Source organism: Anomaloglossus baeobatrachus, chromosome 5 (genome assembly GCF_048569485.1).
Source record: "Anomaloglossus baeobatrachus isolate aAnoBae1 chromosome 5, aAnoBae1.hap1, whole genome shotgun sequence".
NCBI classification, from domain to species: domain Eukaryota; kingdom Metazoa; phylum Chordata; class Amphibia; order Anura; family Aromobatidae; genus Anomaloglossus; species Anomaloglossus baeobatrachus.
The window spans coordinates 584,771,511-584,794,105 of record NC_134357.1 but is presented as its reverse complement, the minus strand read 5'-3'; the positions used below and the strand labels follow the sequence as shown (position 1 = coordinate 584,794,105).

The following is a 22,595-nucleotide window of genomic DNA, read 5'->3' as shown; positions in this document are numbered from 1 at the left end:
CCCAGATCTAATTTTGGGAGTTCATTAGGGTACTATATGCAAACCCACAGGCTAGAGTAGCAACGCCGTTTTTTTTTGTCAAACGTTTTTCCATTGACGAAAGGGACCTGGCAGGGATGCCCAATGTCCCCTTTGCTCTCTAACCTACCCATCGAACCACTATCAAGGATGATTAATGGGGAAAAATACTTTAGGGGTATATAGGCAAAGAGAAGTTGTACTCAGCGCTATTCGCGGATTATATAATATGCTTAATGAATATTAAGATTGATAGTCGTTTGGGTCCTACCGTGTTTCCCCGAAAGTAAGACAGTGTCTTACATTTTTTTTACCCCCAAAAGTGCCACTATGTCTTACTTTCGGGGTATGTCTTATATTGGAAAAAATCCCACAGCAATCGCAGCAAGTCTCCATGCAATGTACCGTATGGGGACTTGCCGCGATTGCGCCCTAAGTGTACCGCAAGTTAAGGAAACTTAACCACCAGCGGCTGCACATGAGGGCACTGAGGCTGCGTGATTTTGTATGTTGTCCATGGTCCTGATTGACCACGGACAACATTACTGCAACATTTCAACATTTCTCGGTAGCCGAGCATTCAGCTGAGCGCCCGACCGCTGGCATGTGTCAGCTCTCAGCTGAGCGCTCAGCCGCCGGCATGTCAGGGCGTTCAGCTGAGCGCCAGACCGCCGGCATGTGTCAGCTCTCAGCTGAGCGCTTTGCCGCCGGCATGTCAGGGCTCTCAGCTGAGCGCTTGGCCGCCGGCATGTTAGGGCTCTCAGCTGAGAGCTGTCACATGCCGGCGGCATGTAAGACGGTAAGACGTAGTAAATAAATTTTTACTACATCTTACTTTCGGGGTACGTCTTACATTAGCCGACCCCCCCAAAACCCCCACTACGTCTTACTATCGGGGGTGTCTTACTATCGGGGAAACACGGTATGTGGGTTTTAAGTTAAACAAGGCAAAGTGTGAACTATTGTTCCTAAAGCAGACAGGCCCATCCTCTGTAGCTTGTAATAGTGAAGGAGATAATATATGTGGAATCCTGATAGACAAGTCCTCAATTAAGTATTTTTGAATCCATTTAGAGAGATATCCGGCGTGGAACGACAATCCCTTGATAGGGAAAATAGAGAACTGAAGGCCTGGCCGGGCTTATCACTATCCTTGCTGGTCAGGAATCATCTCATCAAAATGATGAGCTTTCCTAAATTACTATACCCATTGCCGACCATTCCGTTACTGCTAAAACATGCGGATGTGAATAGGTTGAACAAGGGGTTTACGATTTTTCTCTGGAAGGGCAAGAGACCAAGGATCAGTGCTGAAAAGCTGATGCTACAGTTAGAGAGGGGAGGGATGAACCTACCCAATATTGGGAGGTATAACCTACAGTAGCATGCCTGATGCGCCATGTGATTGACTGGCTGAGGAGGTCCAGCCGATCCTCTGATTTCAAATTGGAAACTGAGTTCTGCTGACCCTGGAACTTGGGAGCCCTACTACACACCTCCCTCTCCAATATCCCACATGGTTTGTAGAGACATGGTGATGATGTGGAAGGCGGTGAGAAAGAAATACAATTTATCCTGGCACATTTCCAAGTACCTAAACTATCGGGTTGTCCAGATCTCCCGCTGGGCAGGGAAAACAAACTCTTCACAGGGTGTAGAGACAAAGGGATAAAAGTAGTGGCGGATTTCTTTCATGAAACAGAACACAGATGGGTAATCTGTAGGAAAATGGTTGAAAGGTATGGGCTCTCTCCATTTTATCATATCCAATATGCGCAGAGTAGTAGGGGGGTTATGCAGTTTTTCTGATGTCAAATCGGAACAATTCTCAAATGACATGGATAGGGTTATTATAAAGGACTTGAGGGAACTAAGTATATCGGAGCTTTACAGAGACTTAAGAGAAGTGTTGGTACCACTTAGCACAGATAAGACCATGGGTGCCTGGGTCAGGAAGCTGGGGGATGTAGAAGCAGGGGACAAGATAGAGCAAGGCTTGAGGCACATGAGAAAGGTGGTAATTAATGAAGGGTGGAGGGATACACAATTCCGGCTAATACACAGGGCCATATCTGGTTTCAATGTACCTGCTAGACAAGAACTCACAGACTAATGGCAGAAGATGTAAACTGCCCAGGCCAAAAAGACTAATGCACTACCAGGATGCAGCAAGACCTCCATTAAATGGAGACATCACAGGTGCAAAGGGAGATGGTAGTAAAATTGCACACTTGTGGCTTGCATGGTGCACATATATAGTACTGGTACATTGCAGCACTGTCCCAAGTGCAAAATGGCAAAAACAGATCTGTTTCATGGAATATGGTTATGTGCAGAAAGTCAAAAATTGTGGAGGAAAGTACGGAGACTGGTAGCGAAGATCTGAAGCTGGACCTGATGCTGTGGCTCTTTCATTACAAGGAAGCGGGCGAATAAGAGGAGAGGGGGATGAAGTGAGGTTACCGTGCCAAAATTATTCCACAGTATAGCCATGATAAGCAAGAGGAGCTTACTGCACAAATGATTAGAAGGGAATGTTCCATCCTTGGATGATATAGTGGGATAGATTAAAGGCCGCTTTACACGCTGCGATATCGGTACCGATATCGCTAGCGTGCGTTCCCGCCCCCATCGGTTGTGCGACATGGGCAAATCGCTGTCTGTGCCGCACATCACCCAGACCCGTCACACTACTTACCTGCCTAGCGACGTCGCTGTGACCGGCGAACCGCCTCCTTTCTAAGGGGGCGGTCCGTGCGGCGTCACCGCGACGTCACGGAGCGGCTGCCCAATAGGGGCGGAGATGAGTGGGATGTAACATCCCGCCCACCTCCTTCCTTCCGCATTGCGGCCGGCGGCAGGTAGAGAGGTTCCTCGTTCCTGCGGTGTCACACATAGCGATGTGTGCTGCCGCAGCAACGAGGAACTACATCGCTAGCTGCAGCATCAGTGATTTTCGAGAATAGGGGGCATGTCACCGATGAACGTTTTTGCAACGATTCAAAATCGCTCATAAGTGTCACACACTGCGATAACATTAATGCCGCCGGATGTGCGTCACTAACGACATGACCCCGACGATAAAAAATTAACGATATCGTAGCGTGTAAAGTCCCCTTAAGTCTCTGCTCCAAGTAAAAAGACTGGAGGGACAGAAAAACAAAGATACCGTATTTTTTGGACTATAAGACGCACTTTTTCCCCCAAATGTTGGGGGAAAGTGGAGGGTGCGTCTTATAGTCTGAATGTGGCTGCGGGGAATGAGGGTGCTGCGGTGGAGTGGGTCTTCGGCGGCACGAGCAGGCTGTAGCAGCGCCTACCGTAACCACGTGGGCCCACTCATTTCATATGCATGCATCCTCCCGCCCATCATCTCTCAGCGCTGAAGGCGGCGCTGACAAGTAGACGGGATGATGGGCGGGGGGTGTGTGCATAGTAAAGAGCCGGCCCGCGTGATCATCCCTGGCAACTACAGCCTGGAGTGATCATGTGTGGCTATATTCACTGCCCCCCACGCATCTTCTTCAGCGCGTGCCACAGTGAATAAGTACGGCATCGCAATGTCCTCTTGTCTACCGGCCAGCTGATCTATATAGAGAGCGGTGAGCACAGCGATGACGTCATCCCTGTGCACACAGCTCCACACACATCAGCGAGCCGAAAGACAGAAGGACATCGTGATGTTGCAGGGGAACGGCTCCACACAAGTCAGCGGCGCTGCTGCTGACACCGAGAGGAAGATGATTGATGCTGCAGGGAGTGAGGAAAGGTGAGTATAAATGGTTATTTTTTTCTGTGCCATAGGATACAGGCAATATAGCAGCATGGAGTATATAGCAGGATGGGGGCATATACCAGGATGGGGTATATTATGAGCAGGATTGGGTTATATTATGAGCAGGATGGGGCTGTATAGCAGGATGGGGGGTATTTATCAGGATGTGGTATATAACAGGATAAGGGCTATACCAGGATGAGGGACATATATCAAGGATGGGGATCATATACAAGGCAGGAGGATCATTACCAGGATAGGGTACCTTAGTAAAGAATTTGGGGACATTACCCCCATAGCAGTGTCAGCAGCAGATCCTCGCCTCATAACAGTATGCCATGACCACCTTTTTTGCTTAAAATTTTATTTTCCTATTTTCCTCCTCTAAAACCAGGGTGCGTCTTATAGTCCGAAAAATACGGTAAACTGACTGGGAACGTCTTTAAGAGGTGGAGAGCGTTTATACTGAAACAATATACAGATTTGGATATAAAGGCCATGGTTTCAACCTTCACATACACGGACTGGTTCCTCCTGAAGGATATCCAAGGTACCCTGGGGATATTAAGGGTTCTTACATAGGAGGTGAAAGCATATGTATTGCTATGTAGGGGAGCCTCGCGAGAGCGGCAAAAGAAGTAGAATGAGCGTTCTGGGGTAAAGTTTACAGTTTTTACAATAAGGGTTGATGTAAGGTATAGTGATGCAGTTTTAAGACGTTGAAAGTCCTCAAAAGCAGGGAATGTATGATGTATGTGTGTTCATACTCTACATATAGAATGTTGCTGGTGTGTGGATTTTGAAAATTGACATAAAGTTTGTTTAAAAAAAAAAAATCAGTTTTTTGTCAACATTTTCCAACATCGGAGGTGAATGACGACTTGTTTTTTGCTTGATGAGCCGACGTTTTCATTGATACCATTTTAAGTGCAATACTTTTATGGGTCGGTTTTGCTACTTCATTTCATGTTGACATTTTTTTTTCCTACCCAAATGATATCTTCCCTCCATTATTATCTCCATTAATTTTACATATGGGCTCATCTTCTTCCCATTCAGGTCCTTATAATAAAGTATCCTCTCAGTGATATTATTCTGTTTCAGAAAATTTCCTGTCCAGGATGGATCTGGACAGGGACAAGATGGCGGAGAGGATATTACACCTCACCCTAGAGATCCTCTTCCGGATTACTGGAGAGGTGAGAGATTCTGATGACGTCACATTACATCATTCTTATCTATGGGAATAACAGATGGACAGAACTGGAGAGGTGAGGACTCTGGAAATGTCTGGAGTGAGATTTATTACTGTGTCTCTCCATAACCAGGATTACACAGTAGTGAAGAAGACCTCTAGTGAGCGCTGTCAGGCCCCTGTGTCTGAGGGATGGGGAAGACCCCTGAGCCCAATCACGGGGCCTCCACCTCACCCCCCGATACATGAGGACATCAATGACCAGAAGATCCTAGAACTCACCTACAAGATGATTGAGCTGCTGACTGGAGAGGTGACACTGCTGGGAATGCTGGGACATTATACAGTAACGCTATGAAGGGATCGGGGGTGACGGTATCATTGTATGTGTCAGGTTCCTATAAGGTGTCAGGACATCACCGTCTATTTCTCCATGGAGGAGTGGGAGTATTTAGAAGAACACAAAGATCTGTACAAGGACGTCATGATGGAGGATCCCCAGCCCCTCACATCACCAGGTAATAGACAGGACTAAATACACACGGCCTATAATTATCTGTATGTAAGGAATGAATTCAGTTCCTGTATGTGTCTCCTCCAGGTCTATCCAGTAAGAGGACAACACCAGAGAGATGTCCCCGTCCTCTTCTCCCACAGGACTGTAAACAAGAAGACCCCGATGTTCCTCAGGATCATCAGGTAGATGGAGAGAAGGGGCCATGAAATCTCCCTATGATGTGTACACTGTGTGCAGAATTATTAGGGAAATGAGTATTTTAATCCCATGATACTTGTTATACACGTTGTCCTACTCCAAGCTGTATAGGCTTGAGAGCCAACTACCAATTAAGTAAATCCGGTGATGTGCATCTCTGTAATGAGGAGGGGTGTGGTGTAATGACATCAACACCTTATATAAGGGGTGCTTAATTATTAGGCAACTTCCTTCCCTTTGGCAAAGTGGGTCAGAAGAGAGATTTGACGGGCTCTGAAAAGTCCAAAATTGTGAGATGTCTTGCAGAGGGATGCAGCAGTCTTGAAATTGCCAAACTTTTGAAGCGTGATCAGCGAACAATCAAGCGTTTCATGGCAAATAGCCAACAGGATCGCAAGAAACGTGGTGGGCAAAAAAGGCACAAAATAACTGCCCATGAATTGAGGAAAATCAAGCGTGAAGCTGCCAAGATGGCATTTGCCACCAGTTTGGCCATATTTCAGACCTGCAACATTAATGGAGTATCAAAAAGCACAAGGTGTGCCATAATCAGGGACATGGCCAAGGTAAGGAAGGCTGAAAACCACCACCTTTGAACAAGAAACATAAGATAAAACATCAAGACTGGGCTAAGAAATATTTTAAGAATGATTTTTTTTATAAGGTTTTATGGACTGATGAAATGAGAGTGACTCTTGATGGGCCAGACGCTGGATCAGTAAAGGGCAGAGAGCTCCACTCCGACTCAGACTTCAGCAAGGTGGAGGTGGGTACTGGTATGGGCTGGTATCATCAAACATGAACTTGTAGGACCTTTTCGGGTTGAGGATGGAGTGAAGCTCAACTCCCAGACCTACTGCCAGTTTCTGGAAGACAACTTCTTCAAGCAGTGGTATAGGAAGAAGTCAGTGGTCACTAATTTTTTGGGGTTTTGTATGTCAGAAATGTTTGTCTAAATTCTGTGCAGTTATATTGGATTACCTGGTGAAAATAAACAAGAGAGATGGGAATATATTTTGTTTTTATTAAGTTGCCTAATAATTCTGCACAGTAATAGTTACCTGCACAAACAGATATCCTCCTAAGATACCCAAATCTAAAAAAAAAACACTCCAACTTCCAAAAATATTAAGCTTTGATATTTATGATTGTTTTGGGCTGATTGAGAACATAGTTGTTGATCAATAATAAAACAAAATCTGCTAAAATACAACTTGCCTAATAAGTATGCACCCAGTGTAGACGGCTGTGAAGGTCTTGTGCTCAGTCTTGTTTTATCCTCCAGTATTATATGTGTTATACTTGTGTAATGAGAGCGGTGGAGATGGCAGGATTAGAGCTGATCATAGATGGGACTTCTCCATCTGTCTGTGACTTTTACAATATTTGTTTCAGGGGGAAGATCTGCCCCATATTAATACTACAGAGACATATGTGAGGGGTGATGAGCGGAGTAAAGAGGAGATTCCTACAGATAACCGCCCAGGTGAGTAGTGACCACTAAATGCAGAGAAGTCACAGATTCTTCTCATTCAGCAGCTGCTACGATGTGGGACTAAAAAGAAGGAACAACACTTATCCTAAAAATAAGGTGTAAGAGGTTCCCGTACATCCCAGACACAGGGTGTTGTGTCCCATGAATGGGAACAACCTGTTGTATGTAATTCTTGCATTGCATATTTTTCCTCCTATCAAGAAACTCCTTTATTGTTATTAGGTAGATTAGACTGTATGAAGTTTGTCCTTATGTACCTCCCTTAGTTGGCTTCTGTATAGAATGCTCCTCCCTTCTCCTTCAGTTTAGTCTAGAGAAACCATTGCTGAAGAGACATGTCTGCAACCCTGTACAGATTATTCCTTTTCACCTGCCTTTACTTTGTACTTAATACAAGATTCTAGAAGAAAACTACAGCGTTTCTCCTTGTCTTCCTACAAGTCATCGTTGGGCTGAGTTGAGCTATCTGTGGAAGCCGGTAGAGTGAGTAAACCATACAGTTATCTAAGGGACTGATAATTAGAGCGGTTGGATTCATTGCTACCAGGAAGAGACAGAATACAGGGAATGTGCAGTTTATAGTGGAATGTTCACATGTTCCATATTATTTATATTAGTAAATCATTGATATCTTGTATATTAGTGGATTGTGGCATTAATGTGCAAGGATATTCTAAAATAGGACACGTGTATAAATCCTCCAGATACAGAGTGGTGCCGCACCACCCATGTAAAATATAAGGGTTTATTAGAATCAATGTGGTAAAATGTTGCTGTACACAGGCCAGATACAGAGGCGGCCATCCGGCCCCCGACAGATATCCTACACGTCCTATTAGTTGGTTACATAAGATGGTTGCTTCGATGTCTTGTGCAGAGTTTAGCATCATTTTTCTGCACCTGATTGTCACACCAAGACAGGAGAAGAGTGGTAAAATGGTAGCTCTGAAATGGCAATGGATAATAATAATAATCTTTAGTTCTATAGCGCCAACGTATTCCGTAGTGCTTTACAATTCAGAGGTTCATACACAATCATTAGTAGTCGTTATAGAATATACAATAATTAAAGAAAAATAAAGACAACCCTGCCCATTAGAGCTTACAATCTACAATGGGGTGAGGTCGGGGTGATATAAAGTTCCGACTGTTCAACCATCTCTAAGAAATGGGGGATAAAGGCTGCATGAGCCGTCACCAGCCGATCTTTGTAATGTTTTTGGGTGCAGAGGAGTTTGGAGAAAGAATTATGTTCTAAGAAATAATGGAGGGGATATATATGAATTGACTTCGATTAGGGAGGGTGATAGGCCACCCGAAAAATACTTGTTTTTAGGGAGCGTGTGAAGCTTTGCAGTTCTGGATCATCCTAGTTTCTTGGGGCAGGACATTCCAGAGGATTGGTGCAGCTCCAGAGAAGTCTTGGAGCAGGGAGTTGAAGGTTCTGATTAGTGTGCATGTTACTCGAAAGTCGTTTGTGCAGCGTAGAGAACGGGTAGGGTGATAGAAAGAGATGAAGGTGAAGATGTAAGGGTGCTGTGTTGTGAAAAGCTTTGTGGGTGAGAAGAAGCAATTTAAATTGGATCCTATAATGTATGGCCAGCGAGTGCAATTGTAGCGCCGGCGTCCCTAGAGAGACACCAACGTACCCAACGCTCCGGCCGGTTCGTGTCTTCCCCGCACTCCCCTGGCCATCCAGGTGTGCTGCTGTCTCCTTCCCCTCCCAGGGCCTGTACACACAGCCCAAGACTCCCAGAAATGTACTTGGGATGTGCACGCACACCGGCCCTTCTCTTCAAGGGCTGGCACGCCATTTCCTGGAAATGAAGGAAGGGTACTTACATAGGAGGTGAAAGCATATGCATTGCCATGTAGGGGAGCCTCGCGAGAGTGGCAAAAGAAGTAGAGTGAGTATTCTGGGGTAAAGTTTACAGTTTTTACAATAAGGGTTGATGTAAGGCAGGGGTGGGATGACCTTTTCTGCGGCCCATGGGGCAGATTCCCGATGGCTGCGGGGTAGGGCAGCCGCTCATCTTGTCTATTGCCGGCCGGCAGACAGCACTGGGGGTGGGACTTCCTTCCTCCCTCTGGCTCCTACATGCTCCCCTTTGAGATTGCAGCTATAAGCAGAGTGATGGGGGAGGGGCCTGTATAATGACAGGCGTTCTGCCTCTCGCCCTCCCGTTCTGTGCACTCTGCATCTGTGCTCGGCTGCTCAGGTCTAGCACCGCAGAGGAGAGAGAAGACTAGAATGAAGCCAGCCCTTGAGCTGAGCTGCTGCATCCATCTTGCGTCAGGCAGGAACTTGTGCTGCACCTGACCTTACAGGGCAACTAAGCAGTAGGTACTTATATCTGAACTAAGTTTGTTTATATCTAATATATACCACCATATATCAAATGTATTTGTGACTTCAATGTCCAGTATGTGTGTGTTGTGTATACGGCGTGTGCTGTGTATACGGCGTGTGCACTGTGTATATGGAGTGTGTGCTGTGTATACAGCATGTGCTGCGTGTGTGCTGTGTATACGGCATGTGTGTGCTGTGTATACGGAGTGTGTGTGCTGTGTATACGGAGTGTGTGTGCTGTGTATACGGCGTGTGTGCTGTGTATATGGAGTGTGTGTGTGCTGTGTTTGTTGTGTTTGGCAATTAATAAAGTTTCATATTTTAAGGTTTATTGGTATATCTAATTCCTGGTGTGCAAATGTTTACATGCAGAGCTTTTTTCATTCTCCTTATGTGCTGTGTATGGCTTGTTGAATGCTGTGCATGGCTTGTGTGTGTGTGTTGTATACAGCATGTGTGCTGTATACGGCGTGTGAGTGCTGTATACAGTATCTCCTGTGCATATGTACTGTATATGGCCACTGTGTGTCGTGGGCTGTGTACAATATGACCAGTGTGTCAAGGCTGTGTGCAGTATACGGCTAGTGTTTGGTTACAATGTGTGGTTTACAGCCAGTGTGTTAAGTTTGTGTGCAGTATACAGCCAGTGTGTCGGGGCTGTGTGCAGTATATGGCCAGTGTGTCGGGGCTGTGTGCAGTATACAGCCAGTGTGTCGAGGCTGTGTGCAGTATACGGCCAGTGTGTCAAGGCTGTGTGCAGTATACGGCTAGTGTTTGGTTACAATGTGTGGTTTACAGCCAGTGTGTTAAGTTTGTGTGCAGTATACAGCCAGTGTGTCGGGGCTGTGTGCAGTATATGGCTAGCTTGTCGGGGCTGTGTGCAGTATACAGCCAGTGTGTCGAGGTTGTGTGCAGTATACGGCCAGTGTGTCAGGACTGTGTGCAGTATACAGCCAGTGTGACAGGGCTGTGTGCAGTATACGGCAAAGACAAACCTGGAAAAGCAGTTGTGAGAAGCAAACATTACAGCGGCACCAAAGAGAAGCAGCTCCGGCCACCACAGTAGGGGTGAGTTAATTGTTTGACCAAATATAGCCGGGTCATTTTCAAGCTGATAATTTTTTGTGGCCCCCGAAGGTTGGTAGAATTTTCCAAATGGCCCCCGGCAGTAAATAGGTTCCCCACCCCTGATGTAAGGTATAGGGATGCAGTTTTAAGAGGCTGAAAGTCCTCAAAAGCAGGGAATGTATGATGTATGTGTTGTTCATACTTTTCATGTAGGATGTCGCTGGTATATGTATTTTGAAAATTGAAATAAAGTTTGTGTTTTAAAAAAAAAAACCAGTTTGTCTCCATTTTCCGACATCGGAGTTGAGTGAAGACTTGTTTTTGCTTGATGAGCCGACGTTTTCATTGATACCATTTTCTGTGCAATACTTTTATGGGTCGGTTTTGCTACTTCATTTTATGTTGAAATTTTTTTTTCCTACCCAAATGATATCTTCCCTCCATTATTATTTCCATTAATTTTAGATATCGGCTCATCTCCTTCCCTTTCAGGTCCTTATAATATCGGATCCTCTCAGTGGTTTTATTCTGTTTCAAAAAATGTTCTGTCAAGGATGGATATGGCCAGGAACAAGATGGCGGAGAGGATATTACACCTCACCCTAGAGATCCTCTTCCGGCTTACTGGAGAGGTGAGAGATTCTGATGACGTCACATTACATCATTTTTATCTATGGGAATAACAGATGGACAGAACTGGAGAGGTGAGGACTCTGGAAATGTCTGGAGTGAGATTTATTACTGTGTCTCTCCATAACCAGGATTACACAGTAGTGAAGAAGACTTCTAGTGAGCGCTGTCAGGCCCCTGTGTCTGAGGGATGGGGAAGACCCCTGAGCCCAATCACGGGGCCTCCACCTCACCCCCCGATACATGAGGACATCAATGACCAGAAGATCCTAGAACTCACCTACAAGATGATTGAGCTGCTGACTGGAGAGGTGACACTGCTGGGAATGCTGGGACATTATACAGTAACGCTATGAAGGGATCGGGGGTGACGGTATCATTGTATGTGTCAGGTTCCTATAAGGTGTCAGGACGTCACCGTCTATTTCTCCATGGAGGAGTGGGAGTATTTAGAAGGACACAAAGATCTGTACAAGGACGTGATGATGGAGGATCCCCAGCCCCTCACATCACCAGGTAATAGACAGGACTAAATACACACGGCCTATAATTATCTGTATGTAAGGAATGAATTCAGTCCCTGTATGTGTCTCCTCCAGGTCTATCCAGTAAGAGGACAACACCAGAGAGATGTCCCCGTCCTCTTCTCCCACAGGACTGTAACCAAGAAGATCCCGATGTTCCGCAGGATATGTCTCCTCCAGATCTATCCAGTAAGTGATATCTACTCATGTACTTTCTGCACTAATTGTGTGTTTACATTTTTCGACTTTCTGCTCTGTTTTTTTTCAGCTGTATTTTCTTTGCTTCTGCTTCTTCTGCTGTTTGTTTCTAGTGTCTTCTCTATGTCGTTATAAAGGCAACTCAAAGAATTACAGAGGGTTCATGAATACCCTGTTTCAGTGAAAATAAGATTTACCACATAAATAAGCCCTAGTTACAGTCAGGACCAGCGTTGGGATGAGTCAAACTGTGCAATTTCTGAGGAACCCCACTCTCTTAGGGTCCACATCAGTTGTTTTCTAAGGTAGATTGTTTAAGGACCTTTAATGACTTCAAAGTCATATAACATGATGTAACCAAAGGTCTTTTAATTGCAGGAGTCTAAAAGAACTGAACAGAAGACAGGCTGGCATGCAGGACTAGCATTAGGGGAAAGAGAGAGCAAACTAGGCAATTGCACAGGGCTCCCATTCTCCTGGGGGCCCCAATATTTATATGCCAATTATAGGACTGCTTAACCCCTTCACGACCGCGGGCAGTAAAATTACGTCCTATTTTAACGTGACTTAACGACCAGGGACGTAATTTTACTGCCTAAACTTCATTTGATTGCCGTGGCCATAGCAACGGCTTTCAAATGATGTCCCCTGCTGTTTCTTACAGCAGGGGACCTTTGCTTGACCCCAGGGGGGGTGGCATCGCCACCCCCTATCGACGATCGATGTGATTGGCTGTTCAAATCTGAACCGCCAACCACATCGATCGCACTAATTTCGGCAAAAATAATGCCCGAATTAGTGCGATCCTGTGAGATCCAGCTATGAGATGCCGCAGCTGCTGCAGCATATCATAGGTGGACCTCAAACATGCCGCCCCCAGCCCCTGCAGCACTGATTGGAGCGATCGTGCTATGACGCGCAATCGCTCCAATCAGTGTGCAGTGGGGCGGTCTGATCTGCCGGTGGCCGCCCTCCCCAGGCCTGTACTGCTCTGGGGACCCTCCCCCAACATGGCTGCAGCGTGGAGTGGCTGGTACTTTTGGTACCACGCCACCGCTGCTGCCGCCGCAGACGCCGCCTCTGCTGTCACCGCGCCAGCTCCAAAGGTAAGTATTGTGCTCCGGCGATGGCCCCTGCGCGCTCCCGTGAAGGCCCCTGCGCGCTCCCGTGAAGGCCCCTGCCCGTGCCCCCCCAGATCTGCCCCCCTACGCCCCGATCTGCCCCCCTACGCCCCGATCTGCCCCCCGGCATCCCGATCTGCTCCCCACGCGATCTGCCTGCCTCCTCTGTCATCTGCTTCCAAGGTTCCTTCCTTCTGCCTTTGCTTCTCCGCCCCCTCTGCTCTCCCTCTAACCCCCCCCCATCTGCCCCCCCCTCTCCCCATCCCCCCCCCCCCTGCCCCCCCCGACGTCCTCTTACCTGCCTTCACGGGTCGTCCGAGGTCTTCACTGGCCCGATCACATCTGCCTCCATCTGGGTCCTTCTGCTGATCTGTCCAACGTCCTGCCTGCTGCTGGTGTAAAGCTGTCTATCTCACTGCCTTCTTGTTCCTCTGCAACTCTTCTGGTCAGTGATCCTCTTGGTACTGTGAGTATAACTTTTTTTTTTTTTTTTTTATTGTATCTTGTCCATTTTTACACTTCATCTGTCCGTGCGTCCCGCCAAGCGCTGATCAGGGATGCAGATAACGGATCTGCATCCGTGGTCAGTTTTTGGCATGACTTTTTTCCGTATTCGCGACGCTTTTTGTATCGCATCCGTCCGTGCGTCCCGCCGAGCGCTGATCAGGGATGCAGATAACGGATCGGCATCCCTGCTCAATTTTTGGCGTGACTTTTTTCCGTATTCCCGACGCTTTTTGTATCGCATCTGTCCGTGCGTCCCGCCGAGCGCTGATCAGGGATGCAGATAACGGATCGGCATCCCTGCTCAATTTTTGGCGTGACTTTTTTCCGTATTTGCGACAATTTTTGTATGGCATCCGTCCGTGCGTCCCGCCGAGCGCTGATCAGGGATGCAGATAACGGATCGGCATCCCTGCTCAATTTTTGGCGTGACTTTTTTCCGTATTCCCGACGCTTTTTGTATCGCGTCCGACCGTGCGTCCCGCCGAGCGCTGATCAGGGATGCAGATAACGGATCGGCATCCCTGCTCAATTTTTGGCGTGACTTTTTTCCGTATCCCCGACGCTTTTTGTATCGCATCCGTCCGTGCGTCCCGCCGAGCGCTGATCAGGGATGCAGATAACGGATCGGCATCCCTGCTCAATTTTTGGCGTGACTTTTTTCCGTATTCGCGACAATTTTTGTATGGCATCCGTCTGTGCGTCCCGCCGAGCGCTGATCAGGGATGCACATAACATATCTGCATCCATGGTCAATTTTTGGCGTGACTTTTTTTTTTATGTATCCCCGACGCTTTTTTTATCGCATCCGACCGTGCGTCCTGCAGCGGTCGATCAGTGCACTGCGTCTGTGCGTTTGAAAAGTCAAATGGCGCTCCTTCTCTTCTGAGCCCCGCCATGCGCCCAAACAATTACTTTCCACCACATATGAGGTATCTGCGTACTCAGGAGAAAATGCACAATACGTTTTATGGTGCATTTTTTCCTGATAGCCTTGTGAAAAAAAAAGCTACCTAGTTGAAGCAACCGTTTTGTGGTAAAAAAAATTTTTTTCTTTTCACGGCTCAACGCTATAAACTTCTGTGAAGCCCCCAGGTGTTCAAAGTGCTCACCAAACATCTAGAAAAATTATTTGAGGGCTCTAGTTTCCAAAATGGTGTCACTTGTGGGGGAGCTCCACTGTTTAGGCACCATAGGGGGTCTCCAAACGTGACATGGCGTCCGCTAATGATTCCAACCAATTTTGCTGTCAAATGGCGCTCCTTCTCTTCTGAGCCCCGCCATGCGCCCAAACAATTACTTTCCACCACATATGATGTATCTGCGTACTCAGGAGAAAATGCACAATACATTTTATGGTGCATTTTTTCCTGTTACCCTTGTGAAAAAAAAAGCTACCTAATTGAAGCAACCGTTTTGTGGTAAAAAAAAATTTTTTTCTTTTCACGGCTCAACGCTATAAACTTCTGTGAAGCCCCCAGGTGTTCAAAGTGCTCACCAAACATCTAGAAAAATTATTTGAGGGCTCTAGTTTCCAAAATGGGGTCACTTGTGGGGGAGCTCCATTGTTTAGGCACCTCAGGGGGTCTTCAAACCTGACATGGCGTCCGCTAATGAGTGCAGCTAATTTTGCATTTAAATGGCGCTCCTTGCCTTCCGAGCACTGCCGTGTGTCCAAACATTTGATTTCCACCACATATGAGGTATCTGCGTACTCAGGAGAAAATGGACAATACATTTTATGTTGCATTTTTTCCCGATACCCTTGTGAAAAAAAAAGCTACCTAGTTGAAGCAACAGTTTTGTGGTAAAAAAAATTTTTTTTTCTTTTCACGGCTCAACGTTATAAACTTCTGTGAAGCCCCCAGGTGTTCAAAGTGCTCATCAAACATCTAGAAAAAATATTTGAGGGCTCTAGTTTCCAAAATGGGGTCACTTGTGGGTGAGCTCCATTGTTTAGGCACCTCAGGGGGTCTTCAAACCCGACATGGCGTCCGCTAATTAGTGCAGCTAATTTTGCGTTCAAAAATTCAAATGGCGCTCCTTGCATTCCGAGCACTGCCGTGTGTCCAAACATTTGATTTCCACCACATATGAGGTATCTGCGTACTCAGGAGAAAATGGACAATATATTTTATGTTGCATTTTTTCCCAATACCCTTGTGAAAAAAAAAGCTACCTAGTTGAAGCAACAGTTTTGTGGTAAAAAAAAAATTTTTTCTTTTCACGGCTCAACGTTATAAACTTCTGTGAAGCCCCCAGGTGTTCAAAGTGCTCATCAAACATCTAGAAAAAATATTTGAGGGCTCTAGTTTCCAAAATGGGGTCACTTGTGGGGGAGCTCCATTGTTTAGGCACCTCAGGGGGTCTTCAAACCAGACATGGCGTCCGCTAATTAGTGCAGCTAATTTTGCGTTCAAAAATTCAAATGGCGCTCCTTGCATTCCAAGCACTGCCGTGTGTCCAAACATTTGATTTCCACCACATATGAGGTATCTGCGTACTCAGGAGAAAATGGACAATACATTTTATGTTGCATTTTTTCCCGATACCCTTGTGAAAAAAAAAGCTACCTAGTTGAAGCAACAGTTTTGTGGTAAAAAAATTTTTTTTTCTTTTCACGGCTCAACGTTATAAACTTCTGTGAAGCCCCCAGGTGTTCAAAGTGCTCATCAAACATCTAGAAAAAATATTTGAGGGCTCTAGTTTCCAAAATGGGGTCACTTGTGGGGGAGCTCCATTGTTTAGGCACCTCAGGGGGTCTTCAAACCCGACATGGCGTCCGCTAATGAGTGCAGCTAATTTTGCGTTCAAAAATTCAAATGGCGCTCCTTCCCTTCCGAGCTCCGCTGTGCACCCAAACAATTGATTTTTACCACATATGGGGTATCGGCGTACTCAGGAGAAAATGCACAATAAATTGTAGGGTGCACTTTCTCTTTTCTCCCTTGTGAAAATGAAAATTTTATGGCTAAAGTAACATTTTTGTGTTAAAAAGTAAAATTTTCATTTTTTCCTTCCACATTGCTTTGGTTCCTGTGAAGCACCTAAAGGGTTAATAAACTTTTTGGATGTGGTTTTGAGCAGAGTGAGGGGTGCAGTTTTTAGAATGGGGTCACTTTTGGGTATTTTCTGTCACCTCGGTCTCTCAAAGTCACCTCAAATGTGATGTGGTCCCTAAAAAAAATTATTTTCTAAATTTTGTTGGAAAAATGAGAAATTGCTGATGAACTTTGACCCCTTCTAACTTCCTAACGAAAAAAAAATTTGTTTCGAAAATTGCGCTGATGTAAAGTAGACAAGTGGGAAATGTTATTTAGTAACTATTTTGTGTGACATATTTCTCAGATTTATGGGCATAAATTTTCAAAGTTTGAAAATTGCGAAATTTTCAAAATTTTCGCCAAATTTCCTAAATTTTCACAAATAAACGCAAAAAATATCGGCCTAAATTTACCACTGACATGAAGTACAATATGTCACGAAAAAACAATCTCAGAATCGCCAGGATCCGTTGAAGCGTTCCAGAGTTATAACCTGTCAAAGTGACACTGGTCAGAATTGCAAAAAATGGCCCGGTCATTAGGGTGTTTTAGTGGCCGGGGGTGAAGGGGTTAAGGACCTTTTTGACATGATGACTGGAGTTTAAAGCTAAAGAGGAGACAGGTTGGTGTGTGTATGCGGTCATACCAATTTTAACCAGCTTTGCCAAAATGGACAAAGCTTGGCCAGATCAAGGGTGTGATGCCACCGCTTCTTTAATTTGTAACAAACTGCGGCATTCCCTATGCCAGAAATCTCACTCCAGTCCATGATGTCATTTTTCAGTGTACATTGCCAGTCTTGATGAATTGGAGCCCTAATGTTTATCTGCACAGACAGCAAGACCCTGCTACCTGCTTTGATTACAAAGCCTAAAGGATAGGCCTTCATCGTTATAGTCTCAGACATCCCTTGTTAAATTTACAGTATCTGTCTTAACTATTTTATTTTCGTCTTGGAAAAAAAAATCTTTAAAATTGTCTATGTTGTGGATCAGTGTCACAGAGATGTTTGCAGGTTATTCAACTGTCAAGGCGGAGTGAGGATCTGCCTGTTAACTTCTCTGATGTCTGTGAGAACTGCAGGGAGACACAGACATCGAATCACAAACTTAGGCCGGCTAGCAAGAGTTAATCTCTGCTGGGCTGCTAGTTAGTGTCTTTGATCCCATACTGTGGGAAGCCAGTATCATTCTCTCCCCTCCTGTATATGCTGGCTGGACAATTCCTTAATGCCAGCTATAGTTTACCTATACTGGTCTGATGAGGTGTTGTGATACAGACTAACGGGTGGTTTTTGTGCATTAATGCTGTGAACGGTTGTGGTGTTAACCCTCCTTGTCCTTTTTTATGCCTTCCTGCTCTTGCTTTTCTCCTTAGTCTCTCACAGTTTTTTCTGTGAGTTTGCAGTGTGTCTGAGTTTTAGTTTTCCTGTCTGTCTTAATTCTTAATCTATATTTCTATCATACTCCTTCCCTTTCCTTCCCTGGGGGATCACAGATTAGATCTAGTCAGGAGAATGAATAGTAAGGTAAGGGTCAAGGGCATCTCTACCTTCAGGGGTAATCCAGAGAATAGGGATAGCCTAGGGTCTCCTAGCGTGATGGACAGTTTAAGAGCCCACTGTCCCTTGTTATCCTGCAGTCACATTGTCACAATCAATCAGATTATTTACTGTAGCACATTCCAGAGAACTGGTGCTACTGGAGAGATATCTTACAGACAGGAATGGGAGGTCCGAATTTACAAAAATGTAACTCTTAGATCTCAAAATTGGAAAACAGATTCAGAATATTTTATTTCCTAATTCTATTTCTGATGTTATGGTTTAAAAAAAATATATGTACTTTTAAGATATCATTAAAACTAACAACATTGTGTTTATTTTTAGCAGATGACTGTATTGGGAGTTCAGATGGACCTCTAATATCTTCAGAATTTAAAACAGACTATCAAAGTATCACACATGATACATATGAAGAGCATGCTGCTGTCCCAGATATACCTCCAGTCCTACCTTGGAAAGCTCCATCATCTGATCTTTTCAAACAAGTCCAAAATTCCGATCATCAAAAAATTCACACGGGGGAGAAACTATTTTCATGCTCAGCATGCAGTAAATCTTTTATTCGGAAATCACATCTTGTTATACATTACAGAATTCACACAGGGGAGAAGCCATTTTCATGTTCAGAGTGTGGGAAGTGTTATATTCGGAAATCAGAACTTGTTAGACATCAAAAAATTCATACAGGGGAGAAGCGATTTTCATGTTCAGAGTGTGGGAAATGTTTTATTCAGAAATCAGAACTTTTTGGGCATCAAAGATTTCACACTGGGGAGAAGCCATTTTCATGTTCAGAGTGTGGGAAATATTTTTTTCAGAAATCAGATCTTGTTACACATTACAGAATTCACACAGGGGAAAAGCCATTTTCATGTTCAGAGTGTGGAAAATGTTTTATTCAGAAATCATATCTTGTTAGACATCAGAAAATTCACACAGGGGAGAAGCCATTTTCATGTTCAGAATGTGGGAAATGTTTTATTCAGAAATCTGAACTTGTCAAGCATCAAAGATTTCACACCGGGGAGAAGCCATTTTCATGTTTAGAGTGTGGGAAATGTTTTATTCAGAAATCAAATCTTGTTTTGCATCAGAGATTTCACACAGGGGAAAAGCCATTTTCATGTTCAGAGTGTGGGAAATGTTTTATTCAGAAATCACATTTTGTTGGACATCAGAAAATTCACACAGGGGAGAAGCCATTTTCATGTTCAGAGTGTGGGAAATGTTTTATTTGGAAATCTGAACTTGTTGAGCATCAAAGATGTCATACAGGGGAGAAGCCATTTTCATGTTCAGAGTGTGGGAAATGTTTTGTTCAGAAATCATATCTTATTTTGCATCAGAGATCTCACACAGGGGAGAAGCCATTTTCATGTTCAGAGTGTGGGAAATGTTTTATTCAGAAATCAAATCTTGTTTTGCATCAGAGATCTCACACAGGGGAGAAGCCATTTTCATGTTCAGAATGTGGGAAATGTTTTATTCAGAAATCACATTTTGTTACACATCAGAGAATTCACACAGGGGAGAAGCCATTTTCATGTTCAGAATGTGGGAAATGTTTTATTCAGAAATCAAGCTTTGTTAGACACCAGAAAATTCACACAGGGAAGAAACCATTTTCATGTTTAAAGTGTGGGAACTGTTTTAATTGTAAATCAGAACTTGTTTTGCATCAAAGATCTCACACAGGAGAGAAGTCATTTTCATGTTCAGAGTGTGGGAAATGTTTTATTCAAAAATCAGATCTTGTTAGGCATCAAAGATCTCATACAGGGGAGAAGCCATTTTCATGCCTGGAATGTGGTAAATGTTTTACTAGGAAATCAGGTCTTGTTCACCATCAAAAAAAATCACACAAAATAAACCATGGACTTTGACTTGGCCATTCTATCACCTGGATACATTTATTTGTGAACCATTCCATTGTAGATTTTGCTTTATGTTTTGGATCATAGTCTTGTTGAAAGACAAATCTCCGTCCCAGTCTCAGGTCTTTTGCAGACTCCAACAGGTTTTCTGCAAGAATGGTCCTGTATTTGGCTCCATCCATCTTCCCATCAATTTTAACCATCTTCCCTGTCCCTGCTGAAGAAAAGCAGGCCCAAACCATGATGTTGTTACCACCATGTTTGACAGTGGGGATGGTGTGTTCAGGGTGATGAGCTGTGTTGCTTCTACGCCAAACATATCGTTTAGCATTGTGCCCAATGTTCGATTTTGGTTTCATCTGACCAGAGCACCTTCTTCCACATGTTTGGCGTCTCCTAGGTGGCTTGTGACAAACTTTAAACAACACTTTTTATGGATATCTTTGAGAAATGGCTTTCTTCTTGCCACTCTTCCATAAAGGCCAGATTTGTGCAGTTTACGACTGATTGTTGTCCTATGGACAGACTCTGCCACCTCAGCTGTAGATCTCTGCAGTTCATCCAGAGGGCTCATGGGCCTCTTGGCTGCATCTCTGATCAGTCTTCTCCTTGTTTGAGATGACATTTTTGAGGGACGGCCGGGTCTTCGTAGATTTGGAGTGGTATGATACTCTTTCCATTTCAATATGATCCCTTGCACAGTGCTTCTTGGGATGTTTAGAGTTGTAGAAATCTTTTTGTAACCAAATTCGGCTTTAAACTTCTTCACAACAGTATCACAGACTTGCCTGTTGTGTTCCTTGGTCTTCATGATGCTCTCTGTGCTTTAAACAGAACACTGAGACTTTCACAGAGCAGGTGCATTTATACAGAGACTTTATTGCAAACAGGTGGATTATATTTATCATCATCAGTCATTTAGGACAACATTGGATCATTCAGAGATCTTCAATGAACTTCTGGAGTGAGTTTGCTGCACTGAAAGTAAAGGGGATGAATAATATTGCACGCCCCAATTTTCAGGTTTTTTATTTTTTACTAAAGTTTAAAATAAGCAATAAATTTCGTTCCTCTTCACAATTGTGTCCCACTTGTTGTTGATTCTCCACCATAAAATTATTTTTTTTTATCTTTTTGTTTGAAGCCTGAAATGTGGGAAAAGGTTGAAAAATTCAAGAGAGCATATACTTTTGCAAGGCACTGTAAATCAAGTCTTGCCAACCATCAGAAAACCAACAGCAGCCATTCTTGCTTTCATAATTTTTTATGTTTTTGAACTTCGTTTCATTAACAACTTATCAAATAAAATATGGTACATCTGACATTGTGTACAACATGGGCACTCCAATGTACGAGAATGGCCCATATTGATTAGACGTGTCAGCAGTGGCGTAACTAGAGTTCAATGGGCCCCAATGCAAAATTTGGACCGGGGCCCCCCCTCGGGGTACAGGATAAGCTCTTTCCCTCAGCACCCAGCTTTCCCATGCTCCAATATTTCTTTTTCCCTCAGTACCCAGCTTTCCATGTTCTGATATCCATCTTGTCCTCAGCACCCAGGTTTCCAATACTCTGCTATACAACTTTCCCTCAGCACCCAGCTTGCCCTAGATATCAGAGCATGGGAAATCTTTGTGCTGAGGGAAAGATGTATAGCAGATCATGGGAAAGTTGAGTGCTAAGAGAAAGATGTATAGCAGAGCATGGGTGGGTCACCCAGCACCCAGCATCAGCTGGGCGCTGAGGACAAGATAGATATCAGAATATATGAAATCTGGGTTCTGAGAGATATTAGAGCATGGGAAAACTGGGTGCTGAGGGAAACAGCCTCTTTCCCTCAGCACCCAGCTTTTCCATCCTATTCTTGTATCTTTGCCCCCCATCCTGGTACATAGCCCTATTCATCTTTTTTTGTTGCTGTACATTATATTTGTGCTATAAATAACATTATAAATGTATTCATGTTTCATCTAAAAATTGTATTTTTTTTATTTTTTTTTTAATGGTGCACGAGTTTTGGTATTTTTAAGAGGGTTTTTTTGGCCCTTTTGGTATTAATTCTGCTTTTTTAGTACCTGGATTTTGAAAATGCCACACACAAATGCAGACATATTCACTAGATTTATATACTGTATATGTGAGAATTTTATACAAACTGTATATACAAAGAAATTAGAAAGTTGGATGTCTGACAGCAAACCATGAAGATGAGGAGACCCAGCCACCGTCACAGGACAGTGGTGAGGCATCATCAGCTATAGGGCAGTGGGGGAGGGGGCAGGAGAGTGCAGCTGTGGGGGAGGGGGCAGGAGAGTGCAGCTGTGGGGGAGGGGGAAGAGGGCAGGAGAGTGCAGCTGTGAGAGGTAAGTAGGAGGATAGAAGAGGGGAGTGGGGCAGGAGAGTGCAGCTGTGAGGGAAATAGGATAGAAGAAGATAGTGGGGCGAGAGTCATCATTCAGGGAGCTCCAATACTCACCACAGGTCGCATTGTGTACTCTGGAGCCTCCTATTACTGTCGAC

General features: G+C 44.5%; 3 protein-coding genes across 3 annotated transcripts in view; all 3 read left to right on the top strand.

Moving 5' to 3' along the window:
• The first annotated feature begins 4,199 nt into the window (after positions 1 to 4,199).
• LOC142312476 (oocyte zinc finger protein XlCOF29-like) lies at positions 4,200 to 5,346 on the top strand. Its single transcript, XM_075351420.1, has 3 exons — positions 4,200 to 4,343; positions 4,898 to 4,992; positions 5,122 to 5,346. The coding sequence occupies exons 1-3, from the start codon at positions 4,292 to 4,294 to the stop codon at positions 5,344 to 5,346; spliced, it is 372 nt and encodes a 123-aa protein (XP_075207535.1). The 5' UTR covers positions 4,200 to 4,291.
• Positions 5,347 to 5,373: 27 nt separating this feature from the next.
• LOC142313141 (uncharacterized) lies at positions 5,374 to 11,602 on the top strand. The gene is made up of 5 exons (XM_075352129.1): positions 5,374 to 5,506; positions 5,590 to 5,687; positions 7,099 to 7,189; positions 11,109 to 11,248; positions 11,378 to 11,602. The coding sequence occupies exons 1-5, from the start codon at positions 5,374 to 5,376 to the stop codon at positions 11,600 to 11,602; spliced, it is 687 nt and encodes a 228-aa protein (XP_075208244.1).
• LOC142313140 (uncharacterized) overlaps positions 11,547 to 22,595 on the top strand; it is a 137,760-nt gene continuing 126,711 nt past the window's right edge. Inside the window, exons 1-3 of the mRNA XM_075352127.1 lie at positions 11,547 to 11,762; positions 11,846 to 11,959; positions 18,526 to 20,072. Of these exons, the coding sequence (XP_075208242.1) occupies positions 11,630 to 11,762; positions 11,846 to 11,959; positions 18,526 to 20,072 (1,794 nt within the window). The 5' untranslated portion in view covers positions 11,547 to 11,629. The remainder of the gene's footprint in view (positions 11,763 to 11,845; positions 11,960 to 18,525; positions 20,073 to 22,595) is intronic.

Coding starts and splice junctions, on each gene's coding strand:
- LOC142312476 (XM_075351420.1), top strand. CDS start 4,292: ATGGTTTCAACCTTCACATACACGGACTGGTTCCTCCTGAAGGATATC. Junction 4,344..4,897: donor CCTCCTGAAGGATATCCAAG/GTACCCTGGGGA, acceptor ATTCTGTTTCAG/AAAATTTCCTGTCCAGGATG. Junction 4,993..5,121: donor TCTTCCGGATTACTGGAGAG/GTGAGAGATTCT, acceptor CTCCATAACCAG/GATTACACAGTAGTGAAGAA.
- LOC142313141 (XM_075352129.1), top strand. CDS start 5,374: ATGTGTCAGGTTCCTATAAGGTGTCAGGACATCACCGTCTATTTCTCC. Junction 5,688..7,098: donor ATGTTCCTCAGGATCATCAG/GTAGATGGAGAG, acceptor TATTTGTTTCAG/GGGGAAGATCTGCCCCATAT. Junction 11,249..11,377: donor TCTTCCGGCTTACTGGAGAG/GTGAGAGATTCT, acceptor CTCCATAACCAG/GATTACACAGTAGTGAAGAA.